The 26,177-nt window shown below is 38.7% G+C and overlaps 2 protein-coding genes across 2 annotated transcripts in view; one reads left to right on the forward strand and one right to left on the reverse strand.

Moving 5' to 3' along the window:
* Nucleotides 1-10,942, forward strand: part of rgs6 (regulator of G protein signaling 6) — an 80,441-nt gene extending 69,499 nt beyond the window's left edge. The window contains exons 12-17 of the mRNA XM_035678789.1: nt 2,000-2,110; nt 3,218-3,343; nt 5,443-5,629; nt 7,661-7,750; nt 8,295-8,348; nt 9,594-10,942. Coding sequence (XP_035534682.1) covers nt 2,000-2,110; nt 3,218-3,343; nt 5,443-5,629; nt 7,661-7,750; nt 8,295-8,348; nt 9,594-9,644 — 619 coding nt within the window. The 3' untranslated portion in view covers nt 9,645-10,942. The remainder of the gene's footprint in view (nt 1-1,999; nt 2,111-3,217; nt 3,344-5,442; nt 5,630-7,660; nt 7,751-8,294; nt 8,349-9,593) is intronic.
* Nucleotides 10,943-11,478: 536 nt separating this feature from the next.
* The window catches only part of lama2 (laminin, alpha 2), a gene marked incomplete in the record, with an annotated part of 177,548 nt that continues 162,849 nt past the window's right edge, over nt 11,479-26,177 (reverse strand). Inside the window, 14 exon segments of the mRNA XM_035679280.1 lie at nt 11,479-12,801; nt 13,030-13,249; nt 13,800-13,930; nt 14,088-14,219; nt 14,391-14,469; nt 14,708-14,785; nt 14,994-15,074; nt 15,256-15,351; nt 16,023-16,116; nt 17,578-17,690; nt 21,212-21,298; nt 23,917-24,106; nt 25,417-25,593; nt 25,724-25,875. Of these exon segments, the coding sequence (XP_035535173.1) occupies nt 12,641-12,801; nt 13,030-13,249; nt 13,800-13,930; nt 14,088-14,219; nt 14,391-14,469; nt 14,708-14,785; nt 14,994-15,074; nt 15,256-15,351; nt 16,023-16,116; nt 17,578-17,690; nt 21,212-21,298; nt 23,917-24,106; nt 25,417-25,593; nt 25,724-25,875 (1,791 nt within the window).

Here is a 26,177-nt window from a genome sequence, read left to right on the forward strand (position 1 = left end):
CTCATGCTGCCCATTTTTCCTGCTTCTAACACATCAACTTTGAGGACAAAACGTTCACTTGCTGCCTAATATACCCCACCCACTGACATGTGCTATGATAATCAGATGATCAGTGATGGCTGATCGGTGTACATCTACCCAGTAAATTATTTTTAAAAAAGACGAAGATTTGCATAGTTAACACACACTCTCCCCTGTGTTTGCTTGCCCCGACAGTCCCATCCTGTGCTCAGTCAGTCAGGACAGACATTACTTCCCAGCAGAGCAGAAAACTGTGATTACTGCTGGCTGCTGCACTGCTCTGCCTCCCTGACCCTTTAACCTCCTGACTTCACCCACAGAGCTGAGTTTAATTGGTGCTCTACAGAGCTGATAGCTTGGAGGCAACACTACAAGAAACAACGTGCCAAACAACATCAATCATGTAGGATCATAACAATCAAAACAACTAGTATTACACATTTAGCTTTTAATCACTTCACATCAGGAACAATTAAGCTAAGTACATACTACTGTAGGTTGGGATGGTTTTTTTGTCAAATATCCAGCTGTTACAGTATAGAATGAACTGCTGTTGAAACAAGATAACTGCTGAACAATATTGTAAACGTGTTGACTGAACAACTGGGTAGAAAATGTGGGTGTACAGCAGTATTTTTTTTTACTTACTTGTACTTTAGTGCCTGAAGTAGTCTCTGCAGTCTCACCTGCGTTTACCATAAAACTCTTGAACTCATATGGATTCATATAATGCATGCAGAAGAATGTAAAGACAAAAATATCCATGCAAGTACAGATTCAGAGCTCAGTCAAAAACTGATTCTATAATGTCTTTGAGCTATTTCAACACTTGCAAAGTCTTCTAGACAATCAAAAAGCTGATAGATGCACACTGGGAAGAAGCCTGCAGATGTTCAGTGTACAGTCAAAGGCAGGCTCTCAAAGGATGATGCTTTGCTTCCAGTTAGATTTTACTGTTCTGTGGGTTGGAGGTTTCATGCTAGGAATGGAAACTACCAAAGTGCAAAGCTTTGAAGATAGTGAGCAAAGATAATAATTCTTTCCTGTGGACTCAAAACATTTGTTTTGCTCATAATTTTGTCCTTGTTGGGCTTATTCACTTGTTTCCAGATCTTTAAACTTAACTGGCTCAGTGATTAAAGCTTGATTTTATGATTTTCTTGATATAGAAAGCACTGCACATGAGCAATGTAATGGATTCTGATCAAGCTGTCGCTGTCCGTGGTGCTGATTCTCTTCTTTCCTAGTGCGTGACTGTTGCATATTGTACTCTGCATACATCTAACAGGATTTCTTTTTGGTCTAACCATTACATGTGTTTGTTTGACATCCTCTGTTTGATTCAGTGTTTGACGGATTAGTTAGTTTGTGTTGCTAACTGTGTAGAATTGGATAGTGTTCGTTAGTTTACTGAAGCTCGACAGGTCGGATTCAAAGACTTAAGGTGGGGGGTAGTTACACAAAAGCTCTGCTAAAACATTTTCCCGACACATAATAAGTGGGCCAGCATACATTTTTCTCTCATTTAAACAGCTTGAAGAGGTTAGCTATAAGTATGCATATAATAATAATAATACACATTTAGTGCAGTAAAAGGTGTTTTTTTAACAAAGCTTGTTTGTGATCAAATGTGTTACAGCTGCAGTGCAGAGTTATTGTTTTAAGCAGTAAAACTTGTTGTTTCTGCTTAACTGCGTCTCTCAGCTCTTATTCATCTCCGATTATCAAAGAGAAGTAGGTGGTTCACATCTGAGCTTTTTTGATCAGAACAGATGTTCCTGCTCAGCAGTTTGTTTTTTCCTAATTTACTCAATTAACTTTTGAAAACATTCAAGTCACAATTATCAGGTAAACAAAAGAATGGTCAAAATCAAAGTCACTGTTAAACTTTGTCTGTAAACTTTTGACCATCTATGCCCTCAACCTCCTTTGTCTTCTGTCCCCTGTGTGTGTGTGTGTGTATTTGTTTGTATGTCAGCCTGATAAGCTACACCGAGCAGTACATCGAATATGACCCCTTTGTGACGGCACCCGAACCGTCCAACCCATGGACCAGTGATGATCCCTCCCTCTGGGATCTGGAGGCCAGGTACAAAACCCGAACCCACAGCAGTTTCACTTTCACAGCCAGTAAACATTTCACCTTCATTTGATTGATTTATCTGTCAAGTTACATATCAAAGTTAGAGAAACTGCAAAACAGATTTGACTGATTGATTGATTAGGGGGCTGATTACTTTTGATTAGCATTGGTCTACAAAGTATGTGTAATATTATTGTTGTTGTACTAAAGCATCCTGAGTCTGACATCATTGTAGTTACATCAGGTGTGTATGATAAAATTCACCAGACTTGGACAGTGCATCTTTGTATAAAATAAATGAATGAACATTGTATTCTGAAAACCAGTGGGGGAAAAAAGCCTTCCCATTTTTGATTAGATGCAACCTGTTTTTGCTACAAATCATATGAATTCATACTGTGTACAAATTTCAATAAATAACAAAACTGCTGTAGACTTAACACTGATTTAACAGCACTGGGTATTTATAGGTAATTACTTTGAGTGATTGACCATTTTCTGAAGTACTGAAGAACATTTAGAGGTCATTCAGCTTACTTAATCAATCCAAATCCACCTCAGGTGTCGTGTTACAGACAAATAGGACAATGTCAAATTATTGATCATCCATTGAAATGTTACCTATTAAGAATTAACTGAAGTGTTACGTCTTAGAGAAAGCAATCACAGCTCTCAGCAAGTTGCACCATGCTCTGCACTCCTGGCCTGCCTGAATTATGCAGGAATTAATTAGAGCAGACATATAATCATTGTGCCTAATGTAGCTTAATAATTCAGCTGAATTGATTAATTGCAGGATAGGAGAAAATATATTCCCCGCAGAGATTAAAATGATTGCATTTCAGATGAACGTTGTCATGATGCGCAGCTTTCCAGACACGAATATCACATCAACATCAGCCCTCTTAGACTTCTCACAGACCAATCGAATTTTAGATTTCAATGTTTTATCCCTTCCCCTGTATTCATCTGTCAGCCCTCCCCACACTGAGCGTTTCTCCAACATTTCTCTATAATTTAATCTCTTCTAATCTTTTAAATGACCTGCCTGCAGAAGCTTCAGGTGGATGTTTATACTGACTCTGTTTTCTCTCTCCCTCCATCCTCTCCCAGTAAGGAGCCCAGTCAGCAGCGGGTGAAGAAGTGGGGTTTCTCTCTTGAGGAAGCCCTGAAGGACCCGGCAGGACAGGAGCTCTTCCTCAAGTTCCTGGAGTCAGAGTTTAGCTCAGAAAACCTGCGGTAGGCCCACAAGATGCTTCGATAATCCTCTTTTTTAATGTTATGGTGACATTTGCCAGTTCATGAAAACCTTTATATTTGCAGTTCTAAACATGCATAGTTATATAGTCCAGTGAGCGAGAAAAATCATGTGGTGCACAGCAGTTGTCCATTTTACATTTAGGGTTTCCTGTGAATAAATAGAAGAAAGTGGTGTTTCTAGGGGAAAGTTTAGAGAAATTCAACTCGCTGAGTTTTGTGTAAATTTAAAGCTATGCTGCAGCAGTTTGTGCATTTGTAACATTGTGAAGAGTATAGCAGTTTTTCAAAAGCTTTCACTGGTCTAAAAAAAAGCCAGAAAACACAGATTTCTCTTTTGCATCCCTTTTGTTTTAGCCTACAATTTCAACACACTTACAAGCTGTAAACATGGTAAGAAACAAATCACAAGTGAAAGAATTTCCAGTTCCCTGTTGTTTGGGAGGTACTTGACATCTGTACCTTGAACACACAAAGAAAAGAGCGCCACTCAGACTCAATTGCTTCGCACATTATCTTTGCACTCTGAGTTTTGCTTAGCAAGATACATGTGACTGGTTTCTTTGAAAATAATTTATCACAGCAATCATAGAAAAAAGCCTTATTTGAAAAGATAAGAAAAATAAAACTTGACTGATCTCTGTTAAGAAAGTTGGTTGAAAAGAGCAATAAAAAGCAAAATGAGTATGTAGAATAGAATCATTACAATTAATTATGCTGGTATGTGTGGGGTGGTATTTAAAATGCATGAAAAAGCTGAAGTATTAGTTTGACATTTTGGCAATATACACTTTCACAATACCTGTCTGAGTGTTAAATATGGAGGTGGAGCCACAATTAGCTTAGCATAAAACTCAAACTTCTCAAATTTCAGAAGTGCACTTCAGAAGTCTAGCCTGGCTCTCTTCAAGGTTCAGTAATAAATCTGCTGTACTAAAAACACGAGAGCTTGTATCTTGTTTGTTTAATCCGAACAGCAGAAATGTGAAAATATCGTAACTATTTCTTCACAAACAGCTGTTTATCCATCCACCCAGCACTTCTGTGAAGCATCTCCGCTAATGACAAAGATATATTTATATCATGTAACTGCCCACATTTAAAAAAAATTATAAAAATCCATTAGCTAATATTCTCCGGCACTAGCTGCTGCTAGTCTCATACAAGCCTGTAAGATGGCATTGAAGTTTGTCTCAGATTTGGGCCTGTAGTCATTCTCATCATCTTCTCCTTGTTTTATCACATACATTTGTACACATCCAGGCCCCCAGCATCCAAACCTAACATACAGGTGGCAAACAGAAACAGTATGGCTAATTACCCATATTCCATAAATCAACAGTGGGGGAAGCACCTTGCAGCTTTTTTTGTAATTTAATGAGTTTGTTGATTTCACAGACTTGTCGTTTATTGATTCACAGTTCAAATATTAAATTCATCCTTCACTTGGACACAAAATATATCGTCTTTTAGACCTTTATGCAGCAGAGAAGCAATAAGTGGGTGTGTTTGTGATGTGATAGGAAGAGAGAGCATCTCAACTCAGGGGAGAGAGAGAAGAGACTTGTTAGGAATCATAGAGTCTGGAATGAACTGTGAGAGATAGCATGGAGGTTGTTGATACCTCAGAGCTACAGAGGGAGATAAGACGCACACATACATCGTTATCACCCCTCACCTCTCGGCTATTCCACCAGTCTCCTTACTCCCTTATTTTGCCTGTTATCTTCAAAATGTATGTGTTGTGTTTACCTCTCATACATATTTTTGTTTTAACTACCACTACAGTTTGTGTTTTTGCTTTAAAAAATGTCAATTTAAACAACTCAGTAACTCTCATATTTACTCTTGAAGTCACTGATAATTATAATAATTCCACTTATAATTTGGGTTTCACTTGTTTTAGAAGTTTGGAAGACACAATCATCAAATATGTTTAAGGAAAAATCTGGTCAACAACTTTACATATACCTAGAAAATCAGACTTAAGATAAGTTCTGTGTTAGTTGGAATAATGTTCACATTGTGAAGACACTCTTTAGTTAAATAACTATCTAAAGTGGGTTTAATGTGCTTTACAGGTTCTGGTTGGCGGTGCAGGACCTGAAGAGGATGCCCCAGCAGGACGTGGCACAAAGGGCACAGGACATTTGGGCAGAGTTCCTGGCTGAAGGGGCTCCCAGCTCCATCAACCTGGACTCTCACAGCTATGAACGCACAAGCCAGAACCTGAAAGACCCTGGACGATACAGCTATGAGGACGCACAGGTGAGCAAACACAAGACACAGGAAGAAAGGGAGAAGGTATAGCAATGCAGAGTTTAGTGTATTGTGTTAAATTATCACATCGATGTTTTTCACATTATTTTCAACAACTTATTAATAGTCAAAACAATATTTGGAACTGTGCCATCAAACCCGTCAAATATTCTCATTATACAGGCCTCCATGGTCGAACAATAACAGTGATATTAAAGTGTTCCTCATTTTGCTGAGGACCCCACTGTACACCCTACAGGGACTCCAGGTTTAATGTTCCCAGTTTTAATGAAACTATAAAATTTGAAGAAAAAGTGAAAAATCCCTTTAAAACCTCATTAACTCCCTCGCCCACACACAGTAATAACAACATCTACAACTGACACACATTCATGAATTACATTCAAAAGAAAGAGCGAGAAAATAATCCATGTAGCTAAAATGCCATGAAGAGTCTCTTTTGGCCGATGCAAAAGCCAAACCTCCTTATTCCCATCTGTCAGCTTAAAGGTTACCCTGTCTGGCTAAACGGAAATTCAGTAATACACGTAAATAATACTCCTGCTGCCTTTTAATATACAGACAGGCTAAAGAGTGAGCCAGCTGATCAGAATGAGTATTTAAAGTTCAAAATGTATGAGAAAGATTTGACTACAATAGAGAGAGGTAGACATCCATTCACGATTCTGACCTCACACCAATGAGAACAGTCTCATCCTTGATAAAATAATGAGTAATTGGCTATTACATTGTACTAGTCACTCACTTTCCTCACATTACTTTTAAACACTGTAGGGTACAGTGTGTACGGCACAGAAGTGAAACTGCACAGTACAGTTCTTCCTTGTTCAGCTGGATTTTCGGCTTCATTGGCTACATAAAGATGCAGTAATTAAACTTCTCAGATTAATCAGACTATTATTGTTTATAATAAAACAAGTTGCCAAAAGAGCAGGAACCAAAATAACTTATCTATATTGCACGATTCATAAACAAAATGCTTTACAGAATGCCTATGTAAAGATAAGGAATACAGTGTTAGACATCAAAACACCAATCCAAAGGAATTTTTTAACACTTCTTGATTTTCTTGCTGAGAGAGAGAGAGAAGATTGATACCACTGATATCTGCATACAGTTAGTATGAAGCTATAGTCAGCAGCTACTTAGCTTAGCTTAGCATAAGTACTTGAAACAGGGGAAAACGGCTAGCTCGGCTCTATCCAAATGTAACAAAATGCCAAAGGTGGGCCGTGACTCAGGAAGTAGAGTGGTCATCTGGGCTACTGCTTCAATCCCTGGCACTTGTGTTACAAGGAGGGGGCTACAAACTGCATTTCCCTGTGCAAGCTGGAATTTGAACCTTGAATTTTCTTAGCTTACTCTGAGCAACAAAGGGAATAACCATATTTCCCTAAAGATTTTCTCCTATAGAAAATCCTTTGTCGCTTAGGCCAGTGTATAAGATGTATAAGATGTAGTAATACAGTAACAACAAAACACTGTTCCTTCTTTCACTCTGCAGTGAACTATTCTAAGTGCCATTCAGAATGGAAACATCACCCTTTTAATTTCTATGTCTTCAGGTGATCAGTGTCAGTGCTGCTTCTTCAGAAAAACTCTATCCCACACTGTTGTCTACCCCATTTGTCTTTCTTACACGCTTCACCAATATCAGCTAATGGGTTTATATTGTGGAGTGATTTCTAGAGAATACGCCTCTCTGGGAGATAGATAAGGTTTGTGGGTAGAAATGTTGGGGGTTGGGTGGTGTCTATCACATTTCCTCTCCTGTTACAGGCTAAAAAAAGGAATAGTTAAAAAGAAAAAAGAATTCTCCTGTCAGTTACTCTGCAATGTGCTCCAACCATGTATCTCCCTCAGTGACTGCCTCGTTTAGTTTACTGACAGGGGTTTGCAAGTTTTGTATGTCATTAGCACAGAACCAGATCTTTTTTACAAATGAAACCCTCCTCTTCGTTCTGGCAAACATTGAGACCTATGCGTCTTCTTTCTCTTACCCTCGCTCTCTCTATTTAGGACCACATCTACAAGCTGATGAAAAGTGACAGCTATACACGCTTCCTGCGCTCCAACGTGTACCAGGACCTGCTGATGGCACGGAAGAAGGTAAGTGTGTGTCTGTGTTTGACAGCATCCCATGGGTCAATTTCTGTGTACATATTTTGTATAAACTAAATTATAGCACATAGTGTTGGCAATGCAGGAAGGAAGTGTTCTAACCAAGGTGACTTTGAAGGTCTTAAAGCTGCAGTAGGTAACTTTTTGCCATAATTGCTTAAATTTTCATTGTATCCTGACAGTTGTACATGAGACAGATAATCTGTGTAAATAGTAATAATAATAAGATAATCTGGTTATAAAAGTTACCTGCTCCAGCTTTGAAGGGTTGATTTACCCAAATTATGAAAAAAACAAATTATTTTAACGATAGTGGTATGGAGGAATCTGGAAAGACAATGGAAGTTGGAGTGCTGTGTATAAAAATTACACCATACTAAATGCTTTTCATGCTCATGATTTTTGTATTAATTCAATTCAACAACCGTCTTCGAATCGAAAGTTCTGTGAACAAATGTGTGAGATGCATGCAAATAATTCAGCTTTGAACACTGAAGCTCTTCTCCCTTTTTCCATTTGTTTGACTTTGCAGCCTGAAACAGAGCAGGGACGACGCACCTCCCTGGAGAAGTTCACTCGCAGCGTGGTGAGTGTCCTGTTGCCTCTGTTTTTAACTCTTACACTGCATTCATTAAAGATCCCACCCAGACATGTATTAAGACGCTAAAACAATAATGTGAGGCTGAAATGTTTTTTTCCGGGAAAAAAATCCAGAATCTGCTAATTCTGTTCATTTCTGAAGTGTTCTTGCTGGACACACAATGTCTTCTACTTCCCTCTGAAGTCCTTTCCCAGTATGCGTGCAATGGCAGCTTCAAATTTCTACATCACACATTCATACATTGCATACTGGACAAGGACTTAAAATGTGTGATGTCAAAAATCCTGCTCCTTAAAATCTGATTATCAGTGAGCACAGAGTACTAACCCTAACCCTATAAATACACCATTGCTGTACCCAAGCATATGAATTAGTCATTAAGTATTTTTCAGACTTTCTTTTGCTATTTTTGCTCACTTTTATAATCATTAAAAGCTACAAGATCAATTTATACTTTCAAAAGTTTTAATATCAGTATTAATAACTATGTGCTCAGTAATTCACTCATTTTCACTTTTATTGCTGCTGCACTTTGGCTCCTTCTCTGAGGGGACATGTTCTTTTTCTTAATATTAGTTTCGAAGATTGGTCTGGTGATTAGTTGACTGTGTGGAACAAGTTGTTCATTGCACTAATTAATTTGTCTAGTTTTATAACCACGGACCATAGAAATGCTTGCAGGAATATTTAAGAGGAGAGGGAGAAGCAGGATAAATGAATAAATGGAGGGTTTTAAGGTGTAAAATTAAAGCTAGATGAGGAGATTAAGGCATCCCTGCTCTACACTATTAGCTTTATTCATGTAGTTTCTGTGTAAGGATGTTTGTTTGCCGTTTGCACTACGATTCATAAAAAATTGACCGATATTAATACTTCTGAACCAAAACCTAAAGCATTTGGTATACAGACATGCAACCATAACAAAACCAAACAATTAATTTTGTTGTAGACACACTGTGAGCATGAAGGACAAGAATCAATCTATAAATATCATGCAAGTCTTACTGGGCATTATATATCTAGCTTGTAGTCCACAATGACATTTCTTGTGCATCACTGCTAACAATCATTTGTTAATGTCTACTAACCACAATTTTGACCTTACATGAATTTTTAACTAAAATAAACTTTTCATCACACACCATTCTTTCTAAATCCTTAGGAAAGCTTTTAACTTAGTGCCATTTTGACAGCTGTCAGCATCACCTCACTCTCTCTGCTTCCTACCAGGGCAAGTCACTGACGGGCAAACGTCTGACGGGCCTCATGCAGTCGTCCTGACAAGGCCTGGATCAAGAGTAGGAGGAACCATACCCAGAAGAGCTGCTTACCCCCGGGGAGCAGGTGGAAAAGGACCCTGGGGTGTTTGGGTGTGGCTGTGGGAGGCGTGTGAAAGCGCCAAACAAGCCTAGACTGCTGGACTGGAACGCCACCACGTTTTGAAAATCACCTCAGATCTATTCAAGGGGCCGACATCATGCAATAAGTCACCAGACCTGACACCAGGACAGTGCTGTCACAGTGTAGAGGATAAACAATGCTACTACTCTTCTTAGGAGGTTTCTACTCAAAAGCCCGCACCAATGCCAGGCTTTGTGTTTCTCTCTTGTTGTTTTTCTCTACTATCTACACTCATGTTAATATGGTAGCTGAAGAGGCTATCGCTTTACTTTCAGTGATATAAACATGGAATGCTTGAATGCCTTCAAAATGAGACTTAGATTAATGCTGTAGCTAGCTGTTTTATCTCGCATCATTCACTAGGATGATATAAGGGAAAGGGGGATGATAAGGGGGTCACAGTGAACATCTGCACTCTTGAGCTGAATGAATCTTTGAATTGAATCTTCACATGGGTGGCAGTCAGACTTCCTGCTTTAATGGTGGATCGGGTGGAGTAGTACACCAACTTTTTAGTAAAAGAGCTTTTTGATCAATCTGTTAATGTGGGGTGGCACAAGATTAACAACCTCTGTGTGGTTTTAGTTGGTCACAATGTGTGTTTACATTTCATATAATTATATAAACTAATGTCTGTTTTTAAGGTCATTACAGACTGATTGACATCTTGTATAATCCCTCCTGTTAACACCTTGACCTGTGCTGGTAGGTTGTTCCTGGAAAACAGGTAAACAGGAAATTAATATTTTTTTACATTTCTGGCAGCAATAGGTGTTTTTTAGAGAGCTTTTTCTTCAATGGCTGTAAAGAGAATGCGCCATCCGCACAAGCTGCCCTAATCAAGAGAAAATCCAAGTGTCACTGTACTGGCATAAAATAAGTTCTTCACCTACTTCATAAATCAATTCAAAAATCTGAATTCATGTTTCACCACTGCCACTGTTATTGTCTGTTTTTAGCAAGAATTTCTCACAGCCTCGTAACAACCGCACCAAACAGGCAGAGGTGTGATCTTGTTGTCATAAAAAAGGTAAGGGTTGATCATTTTACAAAAACAGGTGTATGACTTTAAAATGAGTGAGTTGGTACAGTGTTAGGCTTAATTATATTCTTCTGAACATTCCACTTCAGGCGGCCACAATAAGGTTTGGTGGGCTGACCTCTTAACCATTATTCACCTTATGTAAAGAGGACCACAATAATAAAAGAGGAATGCACATTAAAAAGAGGGATTTTGCCCATTATTTCATGTGTGTCCATTAATTCCTCCAGGGGCTGTTCATCTTTACATCACATGAAATGAAACTAATATCCCCAAAAAGTAATTGGTTTGAATGTGATGTGACCAAGACTACTGAGGTACTGCAAGCTATTAGACACAAAAGCAACTTGAAACTCATTTAACACATTCAGTAGTGCAGTTCTTACCCAGTCTCACTCACACACACACACAGCTTTCTGATAGCTTTAGGTGGATGCAGGCTCCGTCATTGTAGCTGCAAAGTGTAGCAGCACCATCTAGTGGAGTTTCAGTAAAAAGCAACATCAACATTTCCCTGGCTTCTTTACAATCTTAATCCTTAATACAATTTTTGATCCTGCCCAGGAACAATTCCACATAGGGTCCTGAAACAATGGTTTACTTCCAAGAATACATTTCAAAATAATTAGTCTAATCATCATATTCTGCAGTTTAAAGAAGGACAGGACAATCTTTGTGATGCCATCAAGAATATATTTAAAAAAACAGCTGCTGAAGTGTTTTCAGCCACACCATGCAAAACACACACTGCCATTACTGTCCTGCAGAAACCTTGTACCTTCAATCGGATATCTCAACATTACTGAAAAGTAACACAAGCTCCAGCGTGTGTAAAATATTCCCCATCAAATCAACTGATAAAGTGTGGAATGTTAAAGGAATATTGCAGCTATTAAAAGGCATAGTTTGTACTGGCACTGTATTTAGCTTTTATTTTCATGTCATTGGGTTAATCAAGTCGGCTCCACGTGTAATTGCTAATTAGGAAATTAAACAAATACTGAACATCTGGACCAAAGCTCTTTTGGCTTTAGAGCCATTGGATGCTTGAACTGTTTTGTAATTTTTTGTCATTTTTAGGACTTTTAGGACTCTGTTACTCTACAGAGATACAGATAAAAACAATTCAAACATCCATGGTTTTGAGGCTGGGAAAGTGAAGACCATACAGTGTTAATTTCTGTGTTAATTATTCCTTTATGAAAAAAGTGATCATCTGTGGAGAAATGATCTATACTTCTTTAACTAATTCTTAGGGAACAAGGTTTATGAAGGACAAATGTAGACAATTCACGCAAGATATATATTGTAATTTTTCATTCTTTTCCAGAAAGGTTTGTGTAACAACAGTAAAGTAATATAACTGAAGGACTTTGATGTTCACATATCCCAAAATATAATTAGATTTAATACTGTGAGCAACTGTAACCACAGGTCTTAATACTAATATCTTCTTTCACATAAACTTAGTGGACAAACTATGAAACACATTTTAAAACACTTTGAGACCTCAATTAGTAGCCATTATAAATTTATTGTCTTATTGCGCTGCATTGTACATAACATCAGGGTCTCATACTAGATATTGTGAGGGCAAATACTGCAAAAATGTTTTTGAAAGTGTTTTTTTGTTCTTAACTCTACATTTTTCCATGTGTATTTCACCACAGGTAGGTACATACCTGTAATACACTGACATTCTAGTCAGTGACCAGACAAATGAATTCCAACAAATGGGATGAATTTACTTATTGTTATATAAACATTGTGCCCAGTGCAGCTCCTTGAAGTACTGCATTAGGGGAAACAACAAAAGGGAAGCTCTGTGTATCAGTTAGGCAGGTACAGCAGGACAGGAGAGAGGCTGGACTCCTTTGATCTCTAGAGCCTTGTTGAACTGCACATCCATGATCTTAGAAGCTTTGGTGATCTTCAGGTTCTTCAAACAACCTCCGAAGGAAGTTCTGGTAGAGAGAGCTGCCTGATGAACTCCATCTACGAGAGAAATAAAACAGTGACATGTCGGTGCACAGTAATAATATACAGCATGTGTATTCGAAATGTCTCTTTTTATTCCACAACAAGCTACTCCCCTTCATCGTGATGTTTCTATTTTACTGTGTGTGTTGTTTTCTGTGATTTCTTTGTACCACAGCAAATGAAAATGTAGCTCTGAATTTGCATGTTTCTTTGTGCAAGTATTATTTTTAAGGTGTGTGTTACCAGGATATCCTCCGACATAGATGGGGTCGTTGGTATCACATGTGTTGGAGCGTGCATTAGGACTTTCTGCTTGGCTCTGCTTCCCATCGACCACCAGCTCCACCCTGTGGCGAAGCTTGTTGGCAATGACAGAGTGCCACTGGCCATCGCAGAAGCCCTCCCCCTCAGGCATGTGCTCCGCTGTGATTCGTCCAGCACCGTTGTCGACGTGGAAGAGCAGCTAAAGGGAGGGGAAGCAATATAGAAACAATGGCCAAAGAATTTTCAGTCTGTAGCTATCATTCATAAATTTTTGGTGTACCTAGATACTGCATATTGAAATGTAATCTGCATAATAAAACTTTCAAAATGGATTAAAGGAATAGTTTGACATTTTAGGAAGTACACTTTTTCTTTTCTGGTGAAGAAAAGAAAAAAACAGCAACTCTAACGCTTACTAATTAACATGTTATTTTGTATTTTTCCCTTTGTGTAATCTGTGCAAAACCTTAAATGTAAAAATGACAATTTGCTGTTGGGAATTTCTTGGATTAAACATCCTCTGCTGGTTGCCTGGCAACTGCTCAGAGTCACAAATTGTTGATTTTACATTTAGGTTAAATAAATAACATATTAATTAGTGAGCTTCAGAGTTGCTAAGTCAGGCTAGCTGTTTCAAGTCTTTATGCTGACAAACATGTGAGTGGTATTGAACTTCTCATGTAACTCTTTGCCAGAAAGCAAATAATTGTATTCCTCAAAAATGCTGAACTGTAATCACTGTTATGTACCTTGCCCTCGACGATTTCTAGTCCTAGTCCATCACTGGCTTGGTTACTGATGGCCAAAAGCACTCCGTTTGTTCTGCTGGTTCTGAAATCTAATGCTATCGACACATCCAGACCCACTCTGTAAGAAGAGACTAGACACGGAGAGAGATTATTATTCACCTTGACAACAAGAAAAAGGTCAATTTTCTGAAAAGTAACTATGCTTTCAGTGGTTGCTTGACACCCACAACCACATACAGTATGACAAGATCTACAGCATCATAGTGGCTTGTCAGTGTCTCATCTCACCTGCTTTCAGGTAGCCAGTGCCGTCAAAATAGGTGCCCGCCTCAGTAGCAACAAAGCATCGTCCTACCATGTGACTGGAGGTGGGTGTGGCCATGTCCAGATTAAAGTCCTCAGTGACCGCCTCAGAGCGACCTGTGCGAAGAGGAGGAGGGAAGAGGTTAAATAATTGGAGACAATAATCTAAATGCCTCTTTTGTAATATTAACAAATAAAAAGATAAACAAAGAAACACATGACAATTCTATTCCGTTCTTTTTGACAAGTGTGTAACGTGACATATGTAATACAATACAAATGAATTACCCGTAGTGGCGGATTTAGTGCTTACAGCACCTCCCACCATCTTAAGGTTACGAATACATCCATTGATACTGTAGAGAATCTTGGAGCATAAAAGGAGAACGTTTGGTTAATTCCAACAAAATAAATGAACAGTCAGCAATCCCTCAATTGTCAGTGTTTAGGTATAACTGACAATCATATTAAACACTTTCAGAGAAATGAGCCTCAACCCTGATGGAGGACTAAGATTTGAAATTAAATTTTAAATAATATTTTAATTCTTAGTTTATTGACATGTCTCTTATAGATGTGTATGTCTGTGTGTTTTGTTTTTTTACCGGTCCTATTCTCTTCGTGGTGTAGTTTTTTGGTAATCCACCAACATACAGCACTCCCACCACATCTAACAGGTCAGCCTGGTAAGAAGAAGATACATTATGAATACAACAATAAAACAATCTTTTATAACAAATGCATGCCTATATGATCTGAGGTTTATTACTGGATAATTTGCCTTTATGTTTTCTTAAAGAAGGTTTTTTTTTTTTGACTAGTCTGCCATGGAACTTCTTGTATGTCCAGTTTTTTAATATAATTGGTGAGAGAATAGAGATAATAATGTACCTGCTTTGGACTGATCATCTGTTTACTGTATCGTCCATCAACCGTAAGTAGACCTCTCTGCTTGTGACGGCTCACACGGATCTGAGAGGGAAGAGAAAGGGGATGAATTGAAGAGTGACGAAGTGACAAAGGAATGACTACAGAAGTACAGTTCGTTCATAGGATCAACTATAGTGGAGGAATTAATCAATAAATTAATGAATGGGTGAACAAATGTAGAATTAAACACAAGCATGTATAAAAGACTGAAGAACGGTCCTACCTTGTGCCAGTTTCCATCATTGATGGAGAAGGGGACGCAGCCAGATATGTTTCCATGACCGAGATCATAACCCAGACAAACCTGTCCGTCCTTAATCTACAGGAAGAGAGCGACAGACAGTCATGATGGAGGGAGGATGAGCTGACATGGTAAATATTACCTTGTTGAAACAACAGACAGATTCTGCCTCTGTACAGTCTCATTGCACAGAAAGAAAATAGACTCCCTAATTCCAATTCACATTTTTCTGGTCATAACTTCTGCTGTGTTCTACATGGTGAACTGCTTTATGGCACTAAAAGAATGGTGGGCTGTTCTTCTGCTGTAAACAAAGCCGAAGCTTGTTTAAATGAGAGGTGGAGAAATAGATACAAAAACTGGGCTTTAAGATACAAAGGAGCAACCTGTGTTATCCTAGACCAGGGCTTCCTAAAGTGGGGCCATGAGGCCCAATTTGGCCCGCCAGATGTTTCTAGCAAAAAACAATTAAAAATGTATTTAAACAACTAGAATATAAACTACTCTGTATGTTGTTTTATTAGGGTAAAAATGCTCTGTAAATATGTAGGATCCCTGATTAGTAACAATTATTTTTCATTATCTCAACACACAAGACAAGGGATCCTAGTAACATTTTGCAATAATACAATACAATTCTTTTTTGCTCTCCAAGGGTATACATTGGGCACCCCAGTCCTAAACCAACCTAAATTAAACTTTTGAAAATAACTAAAACCTTGGGACAAATGGGAAAATTCAACTGATACCTGTATGGTAACAAAGTCAGCATGGTTGATTCTTGCCATGTAGAGAACGAGACCGGACTCCTCCTGCGTCCTCAGCTGAAACTCCAATATTAGCCTGACACACACATACAAACGTATATCTTTGATTAGAAAAAACAGTGCATATGATTACACCAATAAAATATTTACCAAATGCACAGTAAATAAGGTCTAAAACAGGTCAAAAAAATATTGTAAAGAACAAGAATCCTGGATTCTAACAGCACACAAACACAATTGCAAAAGTAATAAAATGATAAAATGTTTCCTACCAAGGGATGCAGTTAAATGATTTGTATTTAGTAAGGCATAGAAAGGGGCATTACACTAAACTGCATGGAAGACAAATTGCAGTTTTAAGTGAGTCAGACACCTATCTTGGCATCATGTTTTCCAGCACTGACAGATACATGGAGTAATGAAGCCCAAACTATTAGATCAATACAGTGCCTACAAATGTATGTGTAGCCTTGTCTATAGACTTCATGGGTGTATGTCTATATAGAAATTATTCCTTTTCATCATTTTGTTTTTTGGTTACTGTCAGTATGCGAAACAGAAAGGTTGTTTGGTTGGTTCACTAATTCAATATTTATGGATGTTTCCCTGGATTTTGACCTGCTGTACACCTGTGTTGGTAGAAACCTTACCCCGTCCAAACTATCACTCACTCACTTCTGTTATTCCTTTATTTATGTAGAACTTGTGCCCTATAGTGCAGGATCGAAGCAAAAACCTGACAAGATACAGGCAAGCACAGAGCCAGAGTTTACTGGGTTTACATGTGGCAGGCTTATAGCCACAGTTGTAGTAGTGAAATAAGTAACTTAGTAAATTTACTTAAGTACAAAAGCGCTTTTACTTTACTTGAGTATTTACATTTTTCAGGCTACTTTACTGGGGTGCGGGCATCAAGGCAAAGGATGCCAACAGACTGAACAAACTCATTAAGAAGGCATCTATCTAATTCTACTCAACCACATTTCAGAGGCAAATATTGTGCTTTTTACTCTAATACATTTATTTCAAGTAACTTTAAAGATTAATACAAAATTAGATTGTAACTAATAAAATATGATGCATTGTTATAAATTAAACTGTATATCAAATAGTTTGAATTAGCTACACTTTAGGTCACATACAACAGAAATCAAAAATCAGTGATGATGATGATTTATAGTAGTATAACATTCAGGGACCATTTTTATTTTTATTTTAAGTGCATTTTTCTAATAATACTTTTACTAAAGTGACTTTCAATGCAGACCTTTACTCGTATTACAGTATGTGGTATTCCTATATTACAGTATTGCTACTTTTACTCAAATAAAACGCACTATGAACTATATTTATATCACTATTTTATTTATATTTGTGGAAATGTCATGTCATTGCTACTATAGTGTCAGTGTTGGAAATTTCTCAAAAACCTTCATCTGTTATATGTGGACATGTAAAAACAGAATTATACACACTGCACTGAAGGTTAGTACCCCAAAAGAAAACAATAAAATAATTATTTATTCTGAATACATACTTCTCTCTGACTTTGGTGTCATCAAAAGCAAAGCTCATGTGGCTGTTCCTCGTCAGTCCAAACTGATAGGCCTTCTCGAGCGCTGTCGGGGCCACAGCTGACGCACATGAATCCTGGAGATTGGACATAACATGTCAGTTATACTGACAGGGTTTCAACTCACTGCGCATAGTGCCTCTTGTCAACAGGAACCTTAACACCTGCGCAGAACACACGTCAATCACTCTAATAGGGTTTCTGCCTCTGATCTGCAGGGGCATAAAGGGCTGTTTGGTCATCAAACTTGTCTTTATGTGAAGTTAAACAGGTAAATGAAGAGTTCACAGAAGAGTAAATTCATGTAGATTTTTAAGTGAGATCTTGGATGAGCAATATGAGCACATTTTAATTTAAAACACCTTTTTTTATACTAAACTATGTATCAATGTATCATTAAACCAATTTTTATAATGCAAATTACCATAATGAATATTTCAGATGGTCCCAGCCAGTCGTAGCATATGGCTTTTATTAAAAAGTGTTTAATTGCAATCATCTTTCATCATTGTTTCTTTCTTCTTTATCACCTCACATCAGCTACAAGGTGGATTTGGCTGACACCATTTTCAAATCAATGGACCCTCCCGCAGTTTGATTCTCATAAATCTTGCCCATATTTTCTTTTCATCTGAACTAAACATCATACGCTGCAGTCTCATTTCCATTTGATTTAGGTTTCACTTTGGCAGCAGGGTAAACAAAGTATTGACATTTTACTGGATGCAGTTCAGTCAGTGACCAGAAGGTGTCAGTGTTGTAATGCAAGTGAAGGCATCTCATTTTATGACTTTTTCTTTTTACTCTTTCTCCTGTTTTCTTTCTGCTCTTTTCCACTTGGCTCTCCTTTATTCCTCCTCTCCCTCACATCTCTTCTTCTCGTTGTCCCAGTCTTCCTTTTCTTATTCCATGTCTTCCACCTGTTCTCCCATCTGCGACTACTTTCTTTCCCTCTCAACTCCTTCACTCTCGTATCCCCTTTTATCTCCCCTTCTCACATTTTCTTTCTTCTGTTCTTCCCTGTCCTGTCCACCTCACCTCTCATTATTTCCTACTCGGTTTTATTCTCCCAACCACTTCTGTCCCCCATCCTTTCATATCTTCCTCTTCTTCACCCATCAGCTCAACTTTCCTTTACTCTAAAACCATCTCCTCTTCCACTCTTGTCTTCCTCTTCTATCTTTTTATTTTCTGCTTCATTCCTCCCCCTAACTGTTTTTTCCCTCTCTTTGCTTTTATCACTCCTCTGCTTCTCCTCTCTTTTTTCACAAGACTTGTCTCCACTGGTTTTTATCACCTTTATCTCCTCATTACTTCTTCTGTAGTGCCCTCTCTACTTCCACATCATATTGAGTTCCCCCACTTTCTTTTCTTCACTCTCCTCCTGGTGCCTCCCTCTTCTTTCAAAACCTTCTCCTTCCAGTTTTCTTTACCTGTCATGTTATTTCTCCTGCTGTATCCTCTCCACTCCTCCTCCACTTTTCCTTATCTAATACTTCTCTCCCATTATGCCCTCCACTCCAGTTTTGTGTCACCTTCTCTCCTGTTCTTTAAGCCCCCTCCTTTCATTCTGTCCTTTTGCTTAATTTTCTCTTTCCTACCTCCTCTTCTCTTTTGACTTTTTACACCCTGCCATATCTTCTTTCCTCCCATCCGATCATCCCTTTTCCTCTCTTTTCATCATCTATCCTGCTCCTCCTCTTCATATCGTTCCCTACCTCCTAATCTCTTTTCCTCCCTCCTTTCATATCTTACTGTCCTCTACCTGCCGCCTGCTCATGTGTCTGTTTCTTTTCTGTCGACCACTCCTGCCTCCAGTGGGAAGGAGATCCCAGACCACCTCCCATCTTCTCTTCTGTTGTCCACTTATTCACCATTTACTCTCCCCCTTCTTGCTCCAACCGTCCGGACCCGTTCTGCCCAAGTTCTTTCCTCTCTCTCTCCTTTTCCCCTTCTTCTCCAATCTCTTCTACCTATCTCCTTTGCTCTCTTGAATACATCACCTGTTAAGTAACAAAGCTGCTTTAGTGCAGGACAAAGTTAAAGAGAGACGGCGAGCATTTGAGATGATTGAGCGTCTGTGTGTGTATGTGTGTCTTAATCTCCTCTTCTCTCTTGTTCTCTTTCAAGTGAAGACATTCGCCACACCGTGACCTTGCTTTGTTACAGCTGACACTCACCTCTTATCACGCTCTGTCCTCATATCCGCTCCTCCTCCTCAACCTCCCTCTTTTCTTTCTTTCTCAGTCTCTCCCTATCTAACAAAGGGGAGATGTCACTTGCTCAGAAGCTCTTTCCTTCCCTCTCCTTTCATTCCTCTACCGCTTCTTCTCCTCCGTCTTTCCATTAAGCCAACAAAAGGCGGTCGCTGCTCTGTTCAGAAAGGCTCTCCCTTTCTTTCGTCCTCTTCCTCCATGGCTGCACCTTTTCTCTTTGCTAACAATTCTCCCCTCTCTGTCTTCTATCCTCTTTCATCCTCCTCTTCTTCAATCCCTTTCTCTCATCCCCTTTGCGTCTTTCCATTAAGCTAACAATAGGAAGAGGGTCTTCCCTTCACAATGGTTAGTCTTTGGTTGGAGGTCACACCAATGGAATCAGAAGTCATTTAGTCAGGATTTTGTTTAAGAGTGTGTGTATATGTGTGTGTGTGTATGTGTACAAGTAAAGACAAGCCTGTGTGTATGTGTGTGTTTAAGTAGCCACCACTTTGAGAGATCAAAAGTCGCTGCTCTACTTATTGTAGATTTCAGAGAAGCCACTCTTTTGGCCTCTAGTTGTAATTAGATTTAACAATGAAGGTTTTACTGCTCAACTCAAATCCATTTACAGGCTGTACAGTGTTCCTTAAGCATACATCACTGGTCACTATATTTCTTAACAGTGTTTCAAACTTAAACATTAAAACTATAAAAGCTAAAGGCAACTTATACTGCAGATGCAACAGCTTTATAACTGCTCCAAGATCCTAAGGAAGCAGACATCTCCGAGCTATATCTACCAAAACTGTGGCAGAGACAGTTTAAAGTATGTAACTATGTAAACCAATCTGGGTGGCCTGTTACAACACCTCACCATACCAAGAGTATAAGGCTCTCCCTTCTCTAAGTCACTTATGTCAAGGGCTCTTGGGCAAAGCACTTAGATTAACCCACAGCTGCTAAAGTAGAGATGGTCAGAGGCCACTGGTTAAAGACTGTGGTTGCTCAAAGCAGCTCAGTACAAATGTTAAGTAGACGTAGATGTTTGAAAGCTTGATTTTTCCCTGGTCGAAAATGGGTTAAAATAGAAAATAACTAAGTGAGAAATAGATGAATGAACAACAGGAGTAATTTATCTCCCATAATGGGGAAATTTGGCTAAATAAATGTTTATAAGAATGCTCTGTGCAAATGATAACTAATATTTTCAAATGGTAAGAATGAAAAGTTGTTTTAATCAGAATTGGCATCATCAGAGTTCAATGTCCCTAAATGCGAGCAAGAGCATTTAGAGCAAGTAGTAAAGGTCTGAGCGGTTGATATCGTTAACAATAATATAAAGAAGAATATCACCAGCCTTGTTCTTTAAACTGTGTGTGTGTGTGTGTGTTTGTGTATACCATTTCAGCGCTGGGCTCCTGTTTAGCAGTGGGCGGGGCGGCAGCAGTAGTAGGTGTGGAAGCAGGTAAGGCAGGGGGCGTGATGTCCTACAGGTCAGCAGTCAGGGAGTAGGAAGGAACGGGATTAGTGACAGCCGCAGAGCCAGAAAGGCAACAGTGTTTATGACAAGCACACAGCCGTCCAATCAGCTACAGGAAGGCAATCATGTCATAAACGAAAGATCAAAGAGGTTAATGAAGCAATGGAGAAACTTTTAGACTCCAGCTCCCTTTTTTTAAATTCTGAATTGAAGCATAATTACTATAAGAACATTGAACAATATTTAATGAAAATGTTTCTCTTCTCTTGTTAGACCATGTTAGGTTAGAATATTTTAGAATTTATTTTTTTCTTTGAATAAGAATGTCTAGGGATGGATGGGAAATTCTGGGCTGATACCAAAACTGATTTTTAAAATGAGAATTTGGCCCGATAGCCAATGCTTTTTTGTTGTTATTTATTTGCCCTTTTGGGCCAGGGAAGCAAAGAAATCTACAAAGATAAGCACCTCTCTATTGTTGCAGCTCAGTCTATTTTGCTTCTCATCTGAGGTGATTATTTCTCCAATATCCGAGTTGGAAATAACCAATGTAACATTTAGCTAGCGCAAAATTGATGCAACACTACAGATAAACATCGGCCACGGATATCGGTGAATACCATCTTTATCAATATCAGTCAATAAGGCTGATAGTGATGAGCCAATACATTAGTGCATCCCCAAAAATTTCTAAGAATCTACCCTATGTTATGCTTATGCTGAATTTCAGTGTGACTGCGGGAAATTACAGAGCTGTGATTTAAAAGACTAATTAGAGGCAGTTGTCATGATATCATCAATCAGAACAGCAAGTGAAAAATAACTATACTATTAAAAAATTAAATCTGAAGCCTGAATCTTATTTTTCAGAGGTTCCACTGGAGCCTGTAAGGTGCCCCTTATAGAGCCTCTTCAACCTCTAAATTGGTGCTCACAACTTTCTCAAGAATCACAAGAACAGAATATGTTGTGACAGAAAAGTGGGAGATAAAGAAGCCTCTTTATTCAAGCACATGCTGAGACTGTTGTTTACTGTCAGCTGTGATTCAACTTGTGATTATTTCTTCTGTCTGACAATATCCTTTCACTGTTGATGAAAAGTGCATGTTGTAACCTGTGTGCAGAGCCCCTGTCACATAGTGCAGCATTTCAAAATAGAATAAAGAAATTACTGATTGTGTAAGATTGGGCCCTACAATTATAAAAATTGACATTATACAAAGATGTTTCGTAATTATAATGATAGGATCCATTAAACACAAACACGGTGACTCTGCTGAATGTGGAAAAATACTGTGAAAGAACTGTGAAAGGCATAATTTTATATTTTGCTGAATTACGTGGACTTTAAATTGTATAATAACAAAGTAGCTGAGATCATCTTCAGAAAACCCAGTGTTATGTTACAGCCCATCATACAGACCAAAGAAAGGCACAATCTATACAAAAAAACACTTTGGAACGGAGGCCAGTGGAACAGAAGCTAACTCAAAAGAGACTTTGGTTCTCTATAATCTGCAAACAGCAATGCTGGTGGAATGAAGGTCGTGTCCTCTGAATTATTTCATGGATATCTTCCATTTTCCTCTGAAGTCTGATGAGACATTTGCTTGTATATTGTAATTTGTTGTGTATGGGAAGCTGTTCCAAGAGTCAACAAGATCAACGTAAACAAAACACCCAACAAACAAAACATAATACAAATAATTACTGCAGAGGGTCTGTTAAAATGTAAATGGGGACTCAAAGCTATGGCTTCTCACAGCCTGTAGTCTACTCTATATCATAAAACAGATGAACTTACAGCCCATAAAGCAACAAACCACAGAGTTATAGCTAAGCTGGCATAGCTCTTTGGCTCTGTGCTTCATGATCAATGTGCTTTTAGAGGTGTAGTTTAGCAGGTAACTGGGTAACTGATAACCTATGACTGCTGTAAGGCTTATAATATATTAAATATATGAAATATATCTTGCCTATCCCAATGCTAAAGGTATGACTCACTGCCTACCAGCCTTTTAGCATAGTAGCTAAATGTTAGCTGAGAGTGTTTTGGCTCCTTTAGGCTCATAAAGCATAAATGGCATGCACAGTTAGCCTAGCGCAGCGCCGGGGGCTCGGCACTGCATGACAGGCTGCCAGAGGTGGAGTTTAGTGGCTCAAGGCTAAAGGGACTATAAAGTAGAGTTAATGGGCTGTACAACTGCTATGTGATGAAGCGTTAAGCTAACACGGCGAGGCCATGGCTGCATTTCATCAGAGAGAAATAGGTGTCAGTGTGTATGTGAGAGTAAATGTAAGAGAAAAAATGGTAGACTAGGACATGTGTGTGCTTCTGTAAATGTGTGTGGATATTTCCTTTTACTGTGCTGTATCTATATGTATGTGTGCTTTCTCTGTGTGCATCTGTATGTTAAAACAAGCTACCTAAACAAAAGTAATGGCTTATTATTACTGTAAATAAAGACCTCTGGTGTAATATGAATATCTCTTACTTATTCACATATTTAATTTATTATTAATACCTTCACACGTTCTGTTGAAACATACTAATGATGAAAGTTATGCTTATGTGTGTTTAGTGTTTTGTGCATGTGTGCTCCCATGTTAATTTGAGCCACTTACAACAGGAGGACCTGGAGGTGGTGTAACAGTCTCAGGGGTCAGTGGAGGACTGAGTGTCTTCGACTCTTCCTTTTCCTTCTCGGGCTCCTCCTCTTCCGGCAGAAGAGGCGGAGTTGGCGGTGGTGCGAGGTTGGGGCACTGGCCGATTTCGGCATTCTCAAAGGACACAGGCTGGGAGAAATCTGAGAGACTGAGAGATGGATGGGCAATTAGATTTAAAACTCCTACATGCTTACCTGACTTAGACACGTACATGCTGAGCTAAAATTCCAACATGAAAATTACAGGGGCCTGTTAAGGTGTTTTCAGACTGAATGCTACAGTAAGTCCATTTTTGCTTTGCTTTATGAGGGGCCACAGGGCACTGACAAGGTCCCCATTACCATGGTATGATCATATATAAAGAGTAGAAAGGGGAAGAAGAGTAAAAGTTATTTAAGATAAATGAATAAAACAATATAAGATTTAATAACTAATATAATAACAAAGAACAATACATAGACAGATGTATATTAGGTAGAAGTTACAGTTTTGGGGACGGTAGGGTGATGGGGTGGAATGAGGAACGATAGACAAACAGACAAAAACATAAACACACAAAGATGAGAGAGGGGTATAATTTGAGTTATGAGTATGTTTATGATGTTGGACAGCTCTATTACTGCTGTTGAAGCAGAAAGAGACGCTGGGTTTATCATCATCATCATCATCATAAACACCATCATCATGACCTCCTGCAATCATATTAACTACACTTTAACCAAACAGCGTATGAGGTCAAAATTAGGTCATCCACTGCCAAATAATTATTGGGTAAACATTAGGACTTTGACGTGAAGCTGCCCAGTTTTAAGCATGAACATTAATACAGTGCAGACACAGCAAAGGAAATTGAAGCTAAAGTAAACTGGTCAGTTTTGCCTGTGTCAGTGTTTTAACATGGTGGAACAAAAGGGGCAGAGAAGTATCCAAAATGAAATGCTGACACTGTTCTTTTCCCCCATATTTATCTTGTAATGTCAGAACTATATTACTCTGTGGATGTATCAAAATCAAAGCAATAGTTTCAGTTATTTATAAATTTTTTGTCTTTACTAAAGGGTTTGGATATGATTCAGCGACAACAAGTGTAAATATATAGCGGAAAGAAGAGTGAATATTAATAGTTAATTGAAAAATAAAATGAATTACTTACAACTGTAATGTTACACTTACTTTATCACAGGCCTTTAACAACATATTGTTAATTGATGAAATATAGATAACCATAGTACACTTATGGCTGTTTACACTACTATTCTTGTGTATGTTATATTTTCTGGGATGAAGAGATTTGGAAGAAGATGTCCCCAGAATATACTAATATATATTTAAATAAGAAAAAAAGGACCACTACTCCAATCTGCTCAATAATATTTCAGCTTCAAGAAAAAGCTAATTTTAGCTCCTGGTTTCAATAAATAGACATCTGGCTGCATATATAGACTAAATGTTACGTACACAGCGTTGACCATGAGGTTCCATATACATCCCTCGAATGGGACGTTGGCTCTGTTGGACGTCTGCTCTATTTCTGCAGGAATACCACCAAGGAAGATACGCTGCAAGCTCACTGGTTGGTCGTTGGGAAGAGTTGCCTCCCTCTTGTCCTCCTCATCCACCTGAACTGCAAAAGATCTGGTGGGAAACACCCGCAAAGACAAACACGCAAAAAGGATTAATTATATGGAGTAAAGGAAAACAGCAAAACATACTGTTGCACAAGTAGGAACACAAACGCAGACTGAACAGACACACAAATACCGACCTGCCAGGTAGCCTTTCTATGCGCAGCGAGTGCTCTCTCCCATCATTCAGTATTCCTTGCTCAGGTCGTCTGATGACACGACGCGGACTGTGGCTGCCGGTAAACACCAGGACCTCCAGAGAGCCTTTGTTCAGCATGACTGAGAGGTAGGGCTGCAGGAGATAAACTTTATTAGCTGTAGAAATCTGAACATCCAAACTACTCTGAGGGCACAGAGGTGGGAAGCGGAGATGAAATGGAGAAGGTAAAGTCCAGGTTGTTGCACGAGAGGATGTCTTTGAATTTCACAATATACCAACTGCTATATATGCTATACATATACAGTATATTCCACCTACAAAAAGCAATTCATCTAACACTAATGACTGAAAAGTGCTTGCTCATGGTGGTACTGTTGGGTCTCTTTAAATGTTAAAAGGAGTTCGGTCTATACCTGCTCTATTTGAAAAGTGTC

Source organism: Morone saxatilis, unplaced genomic scaffold (assembly GCF_004916995.1).
Source record: "Morone saxatilis isolate NCDOM2014 unplaced genomic scaffold, NCSU_SB_2.0 Contig7, whole genome shotgun sequence".
Lineage (NCBI taxonomy): Eukaryota > Metazoa > Chordata > Actinopteri > Moronidae > Morone > Morone saxatilis.